The sequence below is a fragment of the Montipora foliosa genome, chromosome 3, assembly GCF_036669935.1.
Source record: "Montipora foliosa isolate CH-2021 chromosome 3, ASM3666993v2, whole genome shotgun sequence".
Taxonomy (NCBI): domain Eukaryota; kingdom Metazoa; phylum Cnidaria; class Anthozoa; order Scleractinia; family Acroporidae; genus Montipora; species Montipora foliosa.
The window spans coordinates 43,392,442-43,409,405 of NC_090871.1; the positions used below are offsets into that span (position 1 = coordinate 43,392,442).

The window sequence follows — 16,964 nt, forward strand, 5'->3', positions numbered from 1 at the left end:
TATAAAAAGATTAATTAGGTCAACCGCACAATAAAGTGTTACTAAAGCGCCTAAATTAGGTGTTTAATGCTGTCGGGGCGCCGGAAATACCTTCAGATGCAGTTTGGCAAGGGTATAAAATTCTTGGAATTTATCACAAGCACTTTGCAATGTAAATAGTGTATAAACAAATAAAATCGATTTTCGTCAAATAAAATTTTAAATCATAGGAATCCATTTACCTCTTGAAAATCAAAAAAAAAAAATAAAAGAAACAGAATTAAGTTTAAAAAGGAGAAAAAGTAATACTAACTTATATTAGTTTATATTAATATCATAAGGACCATTCAGGGTCACTTCAAAGTAAATAAATTAATTAAACTCCCTGTTCATTGCCGTTTTTATTGGGCAGCACGTAATCCGGAATACTGTCCACCGTATAGCTACTACTGTTTACATATATTTTGTTACCTTTAATGAAAGCCCTCGTAATGTTCAGTTCTTTTGCTTTCCTGAGTGCCGCCCTGAGTTTTCCACGCCTTTTCGCAGACTCTGAGGAGATAAAAATAGATGACATAGCCGGGTTTTAAGCAGATCTTTTCTCCTTTCCCAAACAGCATCTGCATCCATTCTTGAAACAAATCTTACCAATATCGGCCGCGGGCCAGAAGGATGATGTTCTGATTGGCGATTTGTTGCTGCCTCATTATGGTTGCTGCTGGCAGAAGGAAGGTTATCCCGTTGTTTGCCAACTCGATGAATAGCATGGACGCTAATCTCATTCGGATTAAAACCGAGCGAGGTTATAACCTTAGCTTTTCACCTACATTGCTCTATACTTTCGTTTGGATCCTCTGTAATATTATAAAAACCTAGATTCTCTCTCCTAGAGTAGTCTTCTTGTCTTATTACCCGCTCCTTGAGTCCGCTAGCTTCTTCCTTTAGTGCAGTAAATTCGCAGAGCGTGGTCACCATTTGTGCCTTGAGAGACTCGTTCTCCTTCTTGAGAGCGCTGATTTTGGCCCAAGCGCTTTCGGTTGATCTTACTACTTCTTCACTCCTAACTGCTGAAATATCTTGCTTAAAAAGGTGCCAGCTCATGTTCCATCTTTGTGAAACCATCATCAATTCTCGTCTGAATGCTAGATAGCTTTTCCAGAATTTTGTCTTCTTCTTCAGCAGTTGAGCTCGACCCTCGTGCTCGTTTCTTTCTCATCTTATCCGGCATCGTTATTTCACAGTTAAGGGTGATTAACAATTAGAAACCCTTTTGACCTTAAAGGCTTTGCAAAATGCTCGGCATTATCATAGATTTAAGCATAAACCCGCCATCTTTGGAAGGAACCTAAAAAGACCGTCCGGCCACCATGACCTGCGCGCGCATCCCCCCTAACGCAATTTTTGCAATTGCGTAAAGAAACCTGAAAAATTCAGGACTTCAACGGGGTTTGAGACCGTGACCCCGCGATACCGGTGCGACGCTCTAACCAACTCAGCTATGAAGCCACAGACGTTGGGAGCTGCTCATTTGTGGGTTCCAATGTACCCGTGAGGAATGAATCAACGATGAAATGATATATAAAATAAATCATATATGAACTGCGGATATGAAACCAAGTGAAGCTATGATCCTGGCAGTTATGGACGCAATTTTTGCAATTGCGTAAAGAAGCCTGAAAAATTCAGAACTTCAGTGGGGTTTGAACCCGTGACCTCGCGATACCGCAATTGCAATTGCAAAAATTGCGTCCATAACTGCGAGAATCATAGCTTCACTTGATTTCATATCCTCAGTTCATATATGATTCATTTCATATATCATTTCATCGTTGATTCATTCCTCACAGGAACATTGGAACCCACAAATGATCAACTCTCAACGTCAGTGGCTTCATAGCTCAGTTGGTTAGAGCGTCGCACACGGGTATCGCGAGGTCACGTGTTCAAACTCCGTTGAAGTCCTAAATTTTTCAGACTTCTTTACGCAATTGCAAAAATTGCGTCCATAACTGCGACGATCATAGCTTCACTTGATTTCATATCCGCAGTTCATATATGATTTATTTCATATATCATTTCATCGCTAATATACCTTTTATGGTCAGGATAAAGAGCCACATTCCCTCCACTTGAAATCAAATTGAAGAGGTCAAGACTGAACGGAAAAACAACTTACCTAACAATGAAGCCAAACCCTTCAAGAGCTTAGGCAGAACAATAACATAACAATAATGTTAAAAAGGCAGATAAGGGAACCAAAATTGTCATCGTAAATAAACAAGACAAAATACGAGAGGGTCAGATTGTCTTAGACGAGAAAGAAAACTACAAGCCGCTTTCATTACTTTTGATATTAGAAACCTCTCAAAATGCCGAAGAACTCATCAATGCTCTCCATCACAGAGACCACATTAACGGCATGACTAAAAATGGTTATCTCTGATACCAAACCTACCACGAATTCCTGTTTTCTATACCCTAACAAAGATTCACAAACCTAATCCGGTCGGGAGAACTACCAAAGCAGGCTGCGATATGATACGCTCAGACGGGCGTAAATTACTTTCCTCTTTAAAAAAACATAAATAACTATAAATAACTAAATACAACAACTTGATCATTGGATGCTCAGGCAGTCCAACAACTGACGTTTATTCAAGATTAACACAAACAATTATAATAACACAAATAAAATAAAATACCGAACCTAATACCTCGAGAGCCATATGAGACCAAAGGAACTATTTCTAAAGCAGAAGAGGGGTTTGCCCTAATAGAATTCAGAAGTTGTACCGGTTCAATGAATCACAAAAATCTTACCTTGAAGCCAATTCAACATTGACCAGGCACCTGGGAGAAAGCTGGACCCGATGAAAATCGTCTGTTCAGAGTTCCTGATGCCCCAGCAAGTCATTTTCACGTCTTGTCGTGTCACAACATCGTGGCGGATGATACCATTCCAGTATGGCATCCGTTTTTCAAAAGAGGGAATTTATTTAGCCTGCTTAGCAGGCGTTTAAGGGGAGGGAGCAGGGAGAGAATTCGGGGAAGAAAACAACGGGAGAAACTGGGGAGAGAGGGAAACGGAACGGCGTTCTTTCCCCACTCCCACTCCCACTCCTAACCCTATCGCCTGCTACGCAGGCTAAAATAAATTTTGACATTGCTCGACACGACATCCTTTCTCGCCTTCAAAAAGAACACCCTACTATTTACGACCAAAACAACATATGTGCCTGGTGAAGAAAGGAACACTGAAGAGCCTGAAGCTTAACTTGCTGCGTCACTCTGCGAGCGCTTTTCATTGAAAACAAGTGTGCAGAAAGTCAGAAGCAAAGCCCCCTATACTTTATCATGGTTGCAAGATAATAACGACAAAGCTAAAGATTTTGCTTGGGAAGGAGGAATGTCATTAGCAACAATCTTTAGGATCAAGAAAGAAGATGTCCAAGGCCTTATAAGAGAAGTTGTCAAGCTGTTCGTTAGTATAAGCCACAACAAAGGTGCGATCGGATGTGACCCATACGATAAACTAGATGGACCCTTCTTTGAAAAATACGTAAGGGAACACTTCCCTAAGCTTTTTGGGAAATCAAGCAAGACTGTGGTATAGAGTGGTAAAGTTTGACGTCACAATATTATGAAATTATGGGATTCATTAAGAACTTCAGAAACTACATGAGGGAGAATGGCCATTTGCCAAAAATTAGCATCTTATTGCAGGTAGGGGATGAGATACTGGCCCTTTCATGCTACAGTGACTCCATACAAATCCTTATAATTTTGTCTTTGTCCTAAACGGTTTAGCACCAAGACCAGAGACAAAATTACAAGGATTTGTAAGGAGTTACTGAAGCATGGAAGGGCTTATATCTTACCCCCATATTGCAACCATATGCTGATTTTTGGCAAGCGGCCATTCTTGATCATGTACTTTCAGAATATCTCAGTAAATCCCATAATTTCATAAATTTAGGTTTTATGACGTCATTACTTTACCCCTCTATAACAGGAGCAAATTAGTAATTGATCAAATTACTTCCAGTTACATGAAACGTCACTTCCTGTTTGTAAACCGTGCGTCTTCGGGTACGAATTACCACGAATTTTAAGTACAAACTACAAGACAATATATTTTTCCCCCTAACGTTTTTACAAGGCATTGGTAATGAGTATAAACTATGAAGAAAATCAAAGAGATTTCTACATTTCATACAGGAAGTGACGCCTTTCAACGGTTAACACACCGGCTGGCTGAAAACAGACTGGTCATGCAAAATATTTCAAATCTGTTCCAATCACGTTAACCGACGAAAATTTTTCATTCCTTTGCCGTAAATCTATGTCAGTTATAGAACGCACAAGATTAAGATTAACCGTTGTTAACCGTGAAATTTTCTTGTTGTATGTAATTTTACATAAATATATCTACGATAATTTCATATCTGTAAATACATATTGCAATAAAAACTTGATCAATGTAAAACAAACTGGGCAAAACAGCTAGGTCAAGGCTGACCGCGAGTGGTTTTGATATAACTCCTTATTGTCCTCATTAGAGGACTCAGTAGATCTTTCACTGCTTAATAGCACTCATGTATGAATTCCACGATGTCAAAGAACAGCAATTCGGAGTAAAGTAAAGTAAAGTAAACAGAGCCCTATCTTATGTAAACAGTTCACGTACAAAGCTAATAATGCACGACTGTAACAATGTTTGTTTCACGCAATGTTATTGTATGTCAAGTAATCCTTGACAACTGACTGTGTATCAGCTATGAGAAGACGAGTTTTAAGTATTATAAACATATGAAAGTGTTCACACTCTCATATAGACAGATATTTGACAATGTATACCAAATACAATCTTGGACAAAATTGTTGAGAAAATTCTGCTTTTGGACTAACTACGATCACAAGTATGAAAAACAAGCTCTCTTTTTGCCCCCACCCCCGTCCAATACTGTAGGACTTTTATAGGTCCTTAAAGTTGACCATTACTTCACCTCAGCCAAAAAGATACAAAGTACGTTACTTCAACGGGTCATTGTGCTGACTCAAACGTAACGACATTACATGAATTTTATATTTTTGAAAAGATGAAAGGACCTTTTACCAAAACACAAAGTATCAAATCGCAAATGCACCACGTTCTCGCGTACACAATTGCCAAAGTTGTAGAATTTTTCATTGTTTTTGAAAGGGACCAGCGGCCGTCTTGGCGAATTTTGAACTTTTGGATTTTTCGGAAAAAAGCAAAGCGCACTGGAACCCATTTTATATAATTTTTGAAAATAGTTCACCAAAGGGGTTCCTTACGTAAAATAAAATAAAATATGAAATTTTGCAACTGTCGGCGGAATCTCGATATGTTCAGTCTGACGCTCTTAAGAGCTGTGTAAGTTATAACTAAAGAGGCATATGAGCTAGAACTCTTCTAAACCTTAGAAAGATAAGCAACTGCAAACGTAACAGGAAAAGGAGGCACGAGCCGAGCCCCGGAGATATGGCCATACAGTTCGCTTTACATTCACTTTATACCCTTACTTTAGGCTCTTATGTGAAGTTGTTTTCTGATAGTCAAAGTGCATGTAAAATCATACAAGTGGGTAAGTATGAGAAATGATTTACATGCTATTGCGCTGGAGATTTTTCAGTTCTGCGCCAATAATGGTGCAGATTTAGAAGTCCAGTGGATCCCTCGCACTGAAATTGAGAGAGCTGATTATATTAGACTAATCATTGATATAGACGATTGGCAGATTTCAGCCGATTGTTTCATGTCTTTAGAGGAAATTGTTTGGCTAGTTATTATAATAAGAAGGTTTGCAAGTTTTTCTCTAGATTTTGGAACCCAGGTTGTAGCGGGGTAGATTTTTTCGTGCAAAATTTGGATGGTGGGAATTGCCTCGTTGTTCCTCCTTATTGCTAGAACTACAGTCTCGGACAAAATTGTTGAAACACTTTACAATACCTTATCCTCTCACAATAATGTTTTGGCAAATGGACTCAGAAACTCGCGTGAAAACAACGAAGCGAAAGCTTCAGATCTGTATAGTCGTGTAAAGTTCCAACGCATTTTTTCACCGACTGTATTTGTGAGGAATTTAAGGGTGTAGACAAAACGTGGGGTAGGCCATGGTGGAGGCCATGGCCTACCCTATGGCCTACTCTATGGCCTACCGGTGGTCAAATTAAGAAAAAAAAAAAAAAGCAGAGCATTGTCGCAAATCTTTCAACGTTAGGACTGTCTCACCAACGACTTTCTTCTACTGTTTTGGCGGCCGCGGTTTGATCAGTATTAACCTACCGATAAAACAAGGAATCGAGGAGCAGAATGCCGGATAAAATCAACTTTGGGCAAACATCATCACAACTAGTCCGACTATTTCTTGACAGAAAGGAAAACCAGCGGTCGTTGTGGAATTTAAACTATTTATAGGACGTGCTGACAGAGTCATAAGTGACACAACTTTACAGTGTCCTTCATAACCGGTGGGATAGCGCTGCGCAACGTTTTTATTCTTAACCTAGTTTGATGTACTGTGTTCGAATTTCTTTTGGTATATATCCACAACAATAAAAGAAGCGAAATATTTAAGATTAGCTAAGAAGAAATTCATAATCTGAAATATGATAGCATGACAAGGGCACGGGCGTATTTGTTTTATGTCGCATAATTGCTGTATCTGCGAGAAAAATTTGTCGCTTTCTAACTTCTAAAGGATATTACTACCTACAATCAACAAAAGAGGACTTTCGACTTTCGTGGATGTGCTAAAAAGATTAAGGTTTGCGCCAAAAATGAGATAACAACACACTGAATATACATGAACGAAGGATAATGCCTTTTACCTTGATGTAGTTTCCTTCAGGAGGTGGTATAAAATACTAACTGATGCGGTATTTTATATAAAATGACGATGTATCGCCAACTGTCAAATATTGTTACGGCTTAAAATTAGTTTGCACCCGGCCCAGTGTTACGCGAGAAAATTTAAAAGAATACTTTTTATGTAAGTGAAGTTCTTACTTTATAACTCTTCGACTATTTCTGTCGGTAAGAGACATGGAAACGCAGGAAACACAAGTCATAGTTATTAAAAACACGAATTTCGCACAAGGATAGAAACTTGTGACACGTGATATAAAACTTGTTTACATTAGTTCGGTGCGTGAGCAACTTTGTACCAAAATGTCACGCAGTTTGAAAACCTTACAGTATTAGACGGTTTCTTCTGACTATTTTTTCATAACAACTCCATTGTTTGATATCGCTTAACTTTTTTTCGCGTCTAAAAGGCCGTTTACACAACAGAAAGATTTGGGTCCGGATCCGTCAAAAAAGCGGTGCGGACCCATAACTTTTGTAAAGAAAAGGCGCGTTTACACGACAGAGGAAAAATGGCACGGATCCGATAAAAAGTGAAACGGTTCCATTCATTTTTGTAAAGAAACAGTGAACTTTTATCCGTTCCGCTAAGCGACCATAGGCGCCTATGGTCCCGTAGTGAAACGGATAAAAGTTCACTGTTTCTTTAAAAAAATGAATGGAACCGTTCCACTTTTTATCGGATCCGTGCCATTTTTCCTCTGTCGTGTAAACGCGCCTAAACTTTACAAAAGTTATGGGTCCGTACCGATTTTTTGACGGATCCGGACCCAAATCTTTCTGTCGTGTAAACGGCCTTTACGTTCGCTAGACAAAAACAACAAGAGAAGAAAACAACGACATTGTGTTAGTGTGCACGAGTCACAACTATACTAATTAGATTTAGGAAGATATTTTTTCTCATTGCATTGACAACGTCACCATGCACATTTGCCTCTAATTAACATGGCTCTTTTCTCTACTTCAGTGTCAAAAATAATCGATTCACCATTTGTGTTTACTTCCCTTTCTGACTGTTTTATCGTGTGTATACAAGGGAGATCGATTAAAAAAAGCTCTCTTTTCTTGATGTGCGCACACACTTTCAACCGACAGAGAATTTCCAAGAGACGCACTTCAACTTCTGCTACCCTCCAGGCGTCAGGGAAGGCTTCATCAAAGGCGAAGCTCTAAGGCTTCTTAGAACTAACTCTTTAAAAGCAAAATTTGAAGAACACATAACATTATTAATTCAAACAAAGATTACGCCACAGAGGTTATCCATTTAACCTCACGCTTTTGAACATGACTCTATCTGAAGTCAATTCTAGCGAACGAATGTCGGCTCTACAAAATAAACAAAAAGCGAGGAAAAGAATTTTCGGTTTTGGCTAGTCTGCATCTACGGGGTCAACATTTGTTCTTATAGCTACTTTAACAGTCTACAAAATGAATGAATTTTAATGATTAGAATTAGTAAGGCAATTAATATATCGCTTCTAAAAAGACAAGACAGAGGGCAGGAACACTGTAGTTGAGAAAATATATCTCACCATTCTTCTGTCTCTGTCAGACGGCTGTTTGTCAGCTTCAACGGTCGTGGAAGCATGAATTGATGGAAAGACCTTTATGGCATAGTCATCTCGCCTTAACCACGGAGTCAACATCTAAGGGCCGAACAAAATCATTGGGTTTAAAATGCTTTAAGCAGACCACAGAACTCTTGAATGGCTCCCACTTCCCACGTTTCAACTTCACGAAGTTGACCCATCTCTTCCTGCGTTTTTCCATTCGGGTCGATCGTCCCCATAAAATGGTATCGTATGTAACGCAAAACCATCTTGCACATTTCGCACGTTGCTACAATTGGCTACAACACACCTAGCCGGCATATTTTCCGGCAATATCTGACCATCACCTTCCCCAACCAAGTAAAAATGAGCGAAATGCAGACTTTCAGGTTCTCGATCTGACGTCACATTTTCCGCTAGACCCATTCCACTTTAAACTCGGTAGTGAATCCAGGTGGCGGCGATTTTCCTTACTTTAACGGGGCACAGAAAATCGACGATTTGACCAAATCAAAAAAAAAAAATTACACATAAATACTCCAAAAACTTAAGCTAATTTTCTTCAGCGAAAAAAAGATTTTGGGGTTAGGTGCACTTTAAACTAAAAACCAAACGGGACATGAATCTGCCGTTTAACCGAGTCTGAGAGAATGATTTTAAGGGGGTGCCAGTTGTTCGCTTCGTGTGATGAGTTCCTGGTCCTGTTACAGGTTTGTCTGGGTGGTACTGGTGGACCGTACTATAAAATAGGAGATCAGAGCACTGCAAAGTGTGAGCCTGGTACAGAGACGGAAGGACCGGAACTGGTTTACAAGACAGCGTATGTAACAGAATTGCGCTCACCCTGCATGAAAGGCGATGTTGTGTTTCCCGAATTCCACTTAACGGCCGCAAGAGTGCTGGACTGAGGTCCAAATTGCGAAGACTTTTAGAAAGCCTTTTCAATGTCATTGCAGCCAGTTTTTTCTCTTCGGCCCCTTGTCCCCTTTTCACTACTCGGTCTAGCTTTCGCGCGGCCGTTACATTGACCAATTAACTTAAAAAACAAGCCCAACAGTTTTTAGATCTTGTTATCATCTTTCTCATAAATCCCATCCGGATTCTCAATCAACAAATACAAAAATACCTAGCGTTTTTTGGGTGTATGTGTCTTAAAATTGGCCCCTTGACCCACGGCACCTACCGACCTAATGCTTCTGTTTATTGCGGAGAAAACAAGTTAAGATAAAAATTACTTCATTACTAATTTAAATCACTCCGTTGATTTCTAGAGAATATCCCGGAGGGGAAGATAATGCTAGAGTCAGGCTAATGTGTGACTGGAGTAAGGAAAAACCAGACTTCAAGAAAATTGAAGATGATAAAGGACGCCCCTGGGTAAGTTTAAGCAGTTATGGCAGAAGTGGCGTAAATGTTTGGATGCATTGTAGCATTTATACGTAGCTGCTACTGTTATGAAATTGCTAAATCGCTAATTGCTAAATCGGATAATTTCCGAGGGGCACACATTTGTTACATGATACTAACTAAAAAAACTAACTAAAAAAACTAACAATAAATACTAATATTACTATACTAACAAGTAAAAAGTGAAAAAAATAAGTAGAAGAACAATCACAAAATAAACAGCGACCATTTCCAAATTTAGTAAAAAGGTATTTTTTAAACCATCTATCAAGAGTGATCTACGCAGTGCCAGTGGAAGAGCATTCCATAACCTTGGAGCAAATACGGAGAACGCTCCATCCCCGTAAGTCTTTGTTGGTGACCTTGGCTGATCTAAAAGCATATTTGTAACAGGTAGTGATCGTGAGTGGGAACGAAAATGTAGCAAATCAGAAAGATAGATTGAACACACTCCATGAATGCACTTATACTAATAATAAAATTTTAAGAAATATACGATAATGAACTGGTAGCCAATGAAGATCGAACAAAACCGGAGTGATACGCTGAAACTTTGAAGTTTGGGATACAATTCGGGCCGCCGTATTCTGAACATATTGCAGTTTCAGTAACTGATATTTTGGACAACCAAAGAGTAAAGAATTACAATAGTCAAGTTTAGATTTCACAAATGCGTGAATTGCAGGTTCTAATTTAAGTTGCATTATCCTTCCTCATCAGGTATTCTCACTTACCCATCGTTGCGCATGTCCGAATGGTTGCCCAGAGGATCCTAGTCCAACCACTAGTATAATTGCATCTTCCAGGACAACTGGGAAAACAGGTAGGGCAACAACCGGCTTTCCTGTAGGCACAAACAACTAGACCCTCTGTCGCACCTCCCCCAGGTACATTAAATTTCTTTATAGGCACTTTTGACTCCAAGCAGGTTATGACAGCAGTTAAAACCCTTCGTCACTTTTTCATTACTGAACACCGTGATATCTGAAAGAATTTAAAACAAATATTGGGCACTGAGAGATTTACTCAGCTTTCCTTACCGATAAGAATGCTAACATAAAGATGCTTATATTTATACTTCATAAATATGGACAAAAAATAAATGTAGATAACTGAAAAGATAGAGATATCAGAAAATTACTTTCACCCACCCACGAAAGATAAAAGAAACTCCAGATCCCCAGTTCACACCTCTCTTTCCCCACAAAAGAATGACTGTCGAAATAATGGGTACCTCTTTTTCGTTGCAGATGAGTTGTGGTCGCCGCTGACAGTTTCCCTTGTAGTAGTCGTTGCTGTGTTATGCATAATCCTTGCAGTCCTCTCAATACGTTTTTGTCTAAGGTGGTGGTGCCATAACGAGGACAATGTTATCAGGCAACCCCTCTTAGCTGGTGAACAGAATGTAGTCGAAGTAACTGAAAACACCTTTCCTAAGTCAGATGATGGAGGCAGAATTGAAAATGTACTCAATGTATCTCAACCACTTCCAGTAGGCTCGTCGAACTCGGGTTGCAACATTACGGTGTCTAAGAAACATGACTTTAACAAAGTCAAAAACGCTAGCGTGCCTGTTTGATTTTGAGACTGAGAAATGGAACCAAGACAAAACAAAGAAACACACAGCTGCAACTTTTAATTTGCCCGCGGAACAGTGGTGGACTGAAACTTTAAACTTTTTCTGGTCCAGTCCCTCTTTTACTAATCCAATCCAGTCCAGTCCAGTCTAGTCCAGTCTCGTTTTACAGTGTGATGGGCGCTCCGGCAAAAAAAAAAAAAAAAAACGTCAATGAGCCTGTGTTAGAAAATATTGCGACGACAAGTGCGCTGGTTTTTTACAGTGAACTCAGTGAAAGTTAGTTTTATTATCCGGATGAACTGTCCGGTGATGAACTCTTGGACCAAGGTAACAGCCTTGAAACGAAACTTCTCTCAGATGATAGTATCAAAAAATTTCAAAGCGGGTCAAAAGCAGGAAAAAACCATGAACTTAAAGTTTTATTCACGTTTCTGAAGGAAGTTGGAGAAACCGGAAAAATAACAAACATACCTTCTTAAGTACGCTGTTTTTGCAAAAATGATGACGACAAGTATGAGCTTGAAACAACGCCGCCATTTTTATAGCGTCCTCAGATGAAGAAGTTCTGTGAGCGATTTCAGGGAAGGGAGAAGCAAGCTTTTGTCACTCGCTAAGTTTTTAATGGTTTAGACGCATATATTTTTATCAATGTACAAATATATGAATTGTAATTGTGGACTTAAACTAAAAGAAAAATATAAACGATAAAATAGATCGCGCTTTCGACGAACTCTATGTGTTTCTTGTGTCGTTGCCAATAAATAAATGACCAGTTTTGATTGTACAATCTTTTGAAGTGGTTCTTTGCGCCCCATCACTAAGGTGCGGGATTGCAGAAAGCCATTTGTATCTCATTCGCACCTTACATGCCTGTGTGCCGCGTCGCGGACCATTCAAGTTCGCGCATAAATTTTACAATGTTTACCACTTAGTGGTCATGTGATAAAATGATTTTTGACTGTGTTAGGTAGGACCATCATGACCGAAAGCCAAATATTTTCCCGTATGGATGGTTCTTGCTTGGCTGGTTTCTTACGTTATGACCGATAGCCAATATTTTCCTGTCCGACCTTCCCAGTCAGTCAATATATACAAATGAATCCCCTAGTAGCTCGGTTATTCATTAAATCGGGCTGCCACTAAAATTTCAAATGGCGAGGTGTAGGCAGGCCATTGTAAGTTTAATACAGATATTTCTATTGAAACCCTAACAAGAGTATAAGGTAAGAGAGTGGATCTCGGTGCCCCATGATAATTATTTGGCATTTTATTTATATTGCGCTCTTGCTGTGAAGGTTATTCTTACCTATTCTCTGGGGGCTCGCATACCATGCCCCCTTTTTTCCCTGTTCTCACGTATTCAGCGTGCAGTTCTGGGTCCGCGGGGACGTATTACGTCACCGAATATCTCTAGTTAGTTATAAGGGCTTCAGCTATCGCTCCTCCGTCTTCTGCCTTCGAATGCGACGTTGCCTACTTCGCTTCGTTTCGTTTTGCGCGTGTTCATCGCTGCCCCGTTTCTCCATGGCGGATCAGGTTCCTGCTGTCGTTGATAACGCAGCTGTCATTCAAGCTCTTGATGGTCGAGCTCTCCAAGACGACCAGCCGGTTCAGGCTCGGCAAGATGACGCTTTAGCTTACCAAGTTCAGGCTGTCGGTCCCGTTCAACCCGGAGAACCGGCTGCCGAAATGGTGGGTAGTTTTCGTTCCTTTTACAGTTCGCCCATCTTTCGTCCCAGTTATTATCACGGGTTCTTTACCACCCGTGACTAGGCTTAGGCCTGTTTGTTTCACAGTTGCACTAGATTTTGTAGTTTTAGCGTTCTTATAACGCGTGGTATGGGATTAGTTTGTTTTAGTTTTGCAAAATAGCGAGGTTGCCACCGAATTTATCTGCTCTTGCGAGTTTGACTCGCCAGAGTTTGACTCGCCGAATTTTAGCCGTTCTAGAGTTTCGCCGGCGAAATTGTTTTCGCCGGATTTTGGCGTAATAGCTAGTTTGTCTCGCCGGTGTTACGCTGTTCATGCGAGTGTGTCTCGCTGGGTGTTAGCGTATATAGCGTCCGTCTCTCGCTGGTTTTTGATGTTATAGCGAGTGTGCGTCGCTGGTCGTTAGCGTCATAGCAAGTGTGTCTCGCTGGATGTCAGTGTTCTCGCGGGTGTGTCTCGCTGGATATTAACATTATAGCGAGTGTGTCTCGCTGGTCTTTTAATTTTAGCGAGTTGTCTCGCTGGTTGTTAGCCTTATAGCGAGTGTGTCTCGCTTGATTTCAGTGTTATCGCGAGTGTGTCTCGCTGAATGTCATCGTCACAGCGGGTGTGCCTCGCTGGATGTTAGCATTATAGCGAGTATGTCTCGCTGGTCTTTTCATCATAGCGGGTTGTCTCGCTGTATGTCAGCCTTACCGCGGGTGTGTCTTGCTGGATGACAGTGTTCTCGCGGGTGTGTCTCGCTGGATGTCAGCATTACAGCGAGAGTGTCTCGCTGGATATTATCATTTTAGCGAGTGTGTCTCGCTCGTCTTTTCATTACAGCGAATTGTCTCGCTGGATGTTAGCTTTATAGCGAGTGTGTCTCGCTGAATGTCATCGTCACAGCGAGTGTGCCTCGCTGGATGTTAGCATTATAGCGAGTGTGTCACGCTGGTCTTTTCATTATAGCGAGTTGTCTCGCTGAATGTCAGCCTTATCGCGTTTGTGTCTTGCTGGATGACAGTGTTCTCGCGGGTGTGTCTCGCTTGATGTCAGCGTTACAGCGAGAGTGTCTCGCTGGATGTTATAATTTTAGCAAGTATGTCTCGCTCGTCGTTTCATTACAGCGAGTTGTCTCGCTGGATGTTAGCTTTATAGCGTGTGTGTCTCGCTTGATGTCATTGTAATCGCACGTGTGTCTCGCTGGTTGTCAGGGTCACAGCGAGTGTGCCTCACTGGATTTAGCATTATAGCGAGTGTGTCTCGCCGGTTTTCCATTATAGCGAGTTGTCTCGCTGGATGTCAGCTCTTTCGCGAGTGTGTCTCACTGGGTTTCAGCTGTTCGAGCGAATGTGTCTCGCCAAATTCTACCTGTTTGCGAGTCTTTTCCTACCGGATGAAAGCGTTATCGTTATAGAGAGTTGGTTGCGCCGGTTCTTAGATTTTTCTTGCGAGTGTGTCTCGCGGAATCTGTTTGTTCTTGTTCTCTAAGAAAGTTGGTCTCACGAGAGTTTTGTGTTTTTGTTTTCCAAATTCACCAGTTTGTCTCGCGAGATTTCGTATGTTTTAGTTCCTTGATTTAGCCTTTTTGTCTGTCTCGCAACCTCTATTTAGCTAGTTTGGTCTCTCGTTTGTTTTGTGATTTAGTTTTGGCATCCATTTAATTAGGCAAGTTTGTCACCGTGTTTTTAAAGTTGTCGTTATGCCGCTCAGTCCAGCCAGTCTCCTAAAACTCTTCGGACTTTTGGAGGGAGACATAGAGCCCAAGTGCGGGGAAGGTGTTTTCAATGCCGGAAGACAGGACATTTTTTCATGAATTGTCCTGATTTGAATGGTCGTTAACGTCTTCCTTGTTGCCTGTTCCAGAGTGTTAAATAAAGATTATTTTGTTGCTGACTTGTACGGATTTAATTTCACGATTTGTCTATTATTTGCGCCCATTTTATTCGTTCGCGTCTTGCCACTTCTCTGGGTGGACTTCTGGGCGAAGCTTCCTGGAAGGGATTATCTAAAATCCTTCATTACGTTGTCCCTGGATGGGGTATTTCGGGGTTGCTTCGCTCTGGGGTCTTACCCCTCCCGTTTTCTTCCTTTCTTTTCTAGAGCAATCCTAAGCATCTCAAACCTTTCCCTTTTGTCCACAAGAAGCTGTTTCTTGTCCAATGTCGGTCCGTTGGTGTGATTGGAGGGGTGAGCCCCAAAGCGTAGCAACCCCGATGCCGTCTCCTTTAATTTGTTAGTTTCTCAATGCTTAGCAAAAGCCTCTGCTAAAGATGTCCTGTTTAGAGATCCAGAAAACTTTGTAGTCGCAGAGATTCACGGACATGTCGGAGAATGGGAAAAACAATCGGGGGTTCTTATTCTAAACAACAGGAGGTCTTGCATTACATCAGAAATATGACCATGTTAAAGAATTTTTCGTCCCATTCCGGAGGAATTTTCAAGGCTTGTGCCGTTGCTGCTTATAAAGCATATTATCCTTAGACTCGTTGTGTTAAACTGCTTGTACGTTTAGTAGTTCATTTGTGAGACTACTTGTAGACCTAGCCCATGCAAAATCTTGTTTTGTACGATTACACTGGTGAATTTGAGAAATCCGGAAGTTGTGTCTTTGAGTTTTGGGAGGAGCATCCAGGTTCCTAGCAGGATGCTCTGTTGTATTGGGTGTCTACTAGTTCGCCACCCGTGGGGTTACCTGGGGAGTAATTGCCGATAGGCTGATTCTCCCATATCTTATCTTAGCCTGGGCATTGTTTGCGGGTACCCCAGTGAAAATATAACACTATTCTCTGGGGGGCTCGCATACCATGCCCCCTTTTTTCCCTGTTCTCACGTATTCAGCCTGCAGTTCTGGGTCCGCGGGGACGTATTACGTCAACGAATTTCTCTAATTAGTTATAAGGGCTTCAGGTATCGCTTCTCCGTCTTCTGCCTTCGAATGCGACGTTGCCTACTTCGCTTCGCCCCACCCTCCTCCCGGCAGCGATGAAACCTACCGTCTTTCCGGGAGCTACCCGCTCCCAATCGCCTCAGGCTGATTCTCCCATATCTTATCTTAGCCTGGGCATTGTTTGCGGGTACCCCAGTGAAAATATAACACTGTTTTTCCCGTGGCCACGCCATTTTCTATTTAACTGACCAATAAGGTGTCGTCTTTGAAATAACCACGCGGTATATGAGACACAGCTAATAATACATTTCGAATAATTTTCATCGTAAGAGGGTATAATATGGCAGATTCGCTACCCTGTCTCATTTTCTATTTTTATTAAATAGTATTCTGTATTCAAGTGAGACATCGTTCAATTAATAGTTTGGATACTAAAAAATGCTAATAAGAGTTTAATAAGGATTTACAGGGGTCTACATGTGAATTGAATAATGTGTTGATTGATTGATGATTGATTGATCGACCCATCACACGGTCGGTCGGTCAGTCGGTTGGTTGGTTGGTCGGTGGATGGCCAAGGATGGATGGATTGCAACACACTTAAGAGCAAAAATACAAACTCCGTATAAAAGACAAAGAAAATGTGGCGAGGAAGCTTAACCCATTGACTCCCGGGGGTTGCCCATTGACGAGTAAAATTGTCTGGCGTTAGACAGAGTAAAATACTAAGTCTGGCCGGTTTAGGCCGGTGTGGACGTGGTTTAAAGATTTTTTTGCAAAAAAATGATCTCATATCCCCAAGCCAATTTGGTGGAAAATATTTTGGATTCAAATTTTGGAAATATTCTTTGGAATTAATTAATTAATTGATGTTCATAATGTAGGCTTGCGAGATCTCGCACTTCGGTTTTTGGCAGTGCAAATTTTGACGGGAAAAACACAGAGTGTTTTTACTTGTTATAGGTTGTGCCAGGG

The 16,964-nt window shown here is 40.9% G+C and overlaps 1 protein-coding gene and 1 long non-coding RNA gene across 3 annotated transcripts in view; one reads left to right on the top strand and one right to left on the bottom strand.

Moving 5' to 3' along the window:
* LOC137994866 (uncharacterized) overlaps positions 1-12,185 on the top strand; it is a 35,759-nt gene extending 23,574 nt beyond the window's left edge. For both annotated transcript variants that reach the window (XM_068840457.1, XM_068840458.1), the window contains 4 exons: positions 9,132-9,241; positions 9,693-9,798; positions 10,549-10,651; positions 11,079-12,185. In XM_068840457.1, the coding sequence (XP_068696558.1) occupies positions 9,132-9,241; positions 9,693-9,798; positions 10,549-10,651; positions 11,079-11,407 (648 nt within the window). In that variant the 3' untranslated portion in view covers positions 11,408-12,185. The remainder of the gene's footprint in view (positions 1-9,131; positions 9,242-9,692; positions 9,799-10,548; positions 10,652-11,078) is intronic.
* LOC137994869 (uncharacterized) overlaps positions 1-16,964 on the bottom strand; it is a 193,856-nt gene that overhangs the window by 32,833 nt on the left and 144,059 nt on the right. The gene's annotated exons all lie outside the window — the stretch shown is intronic.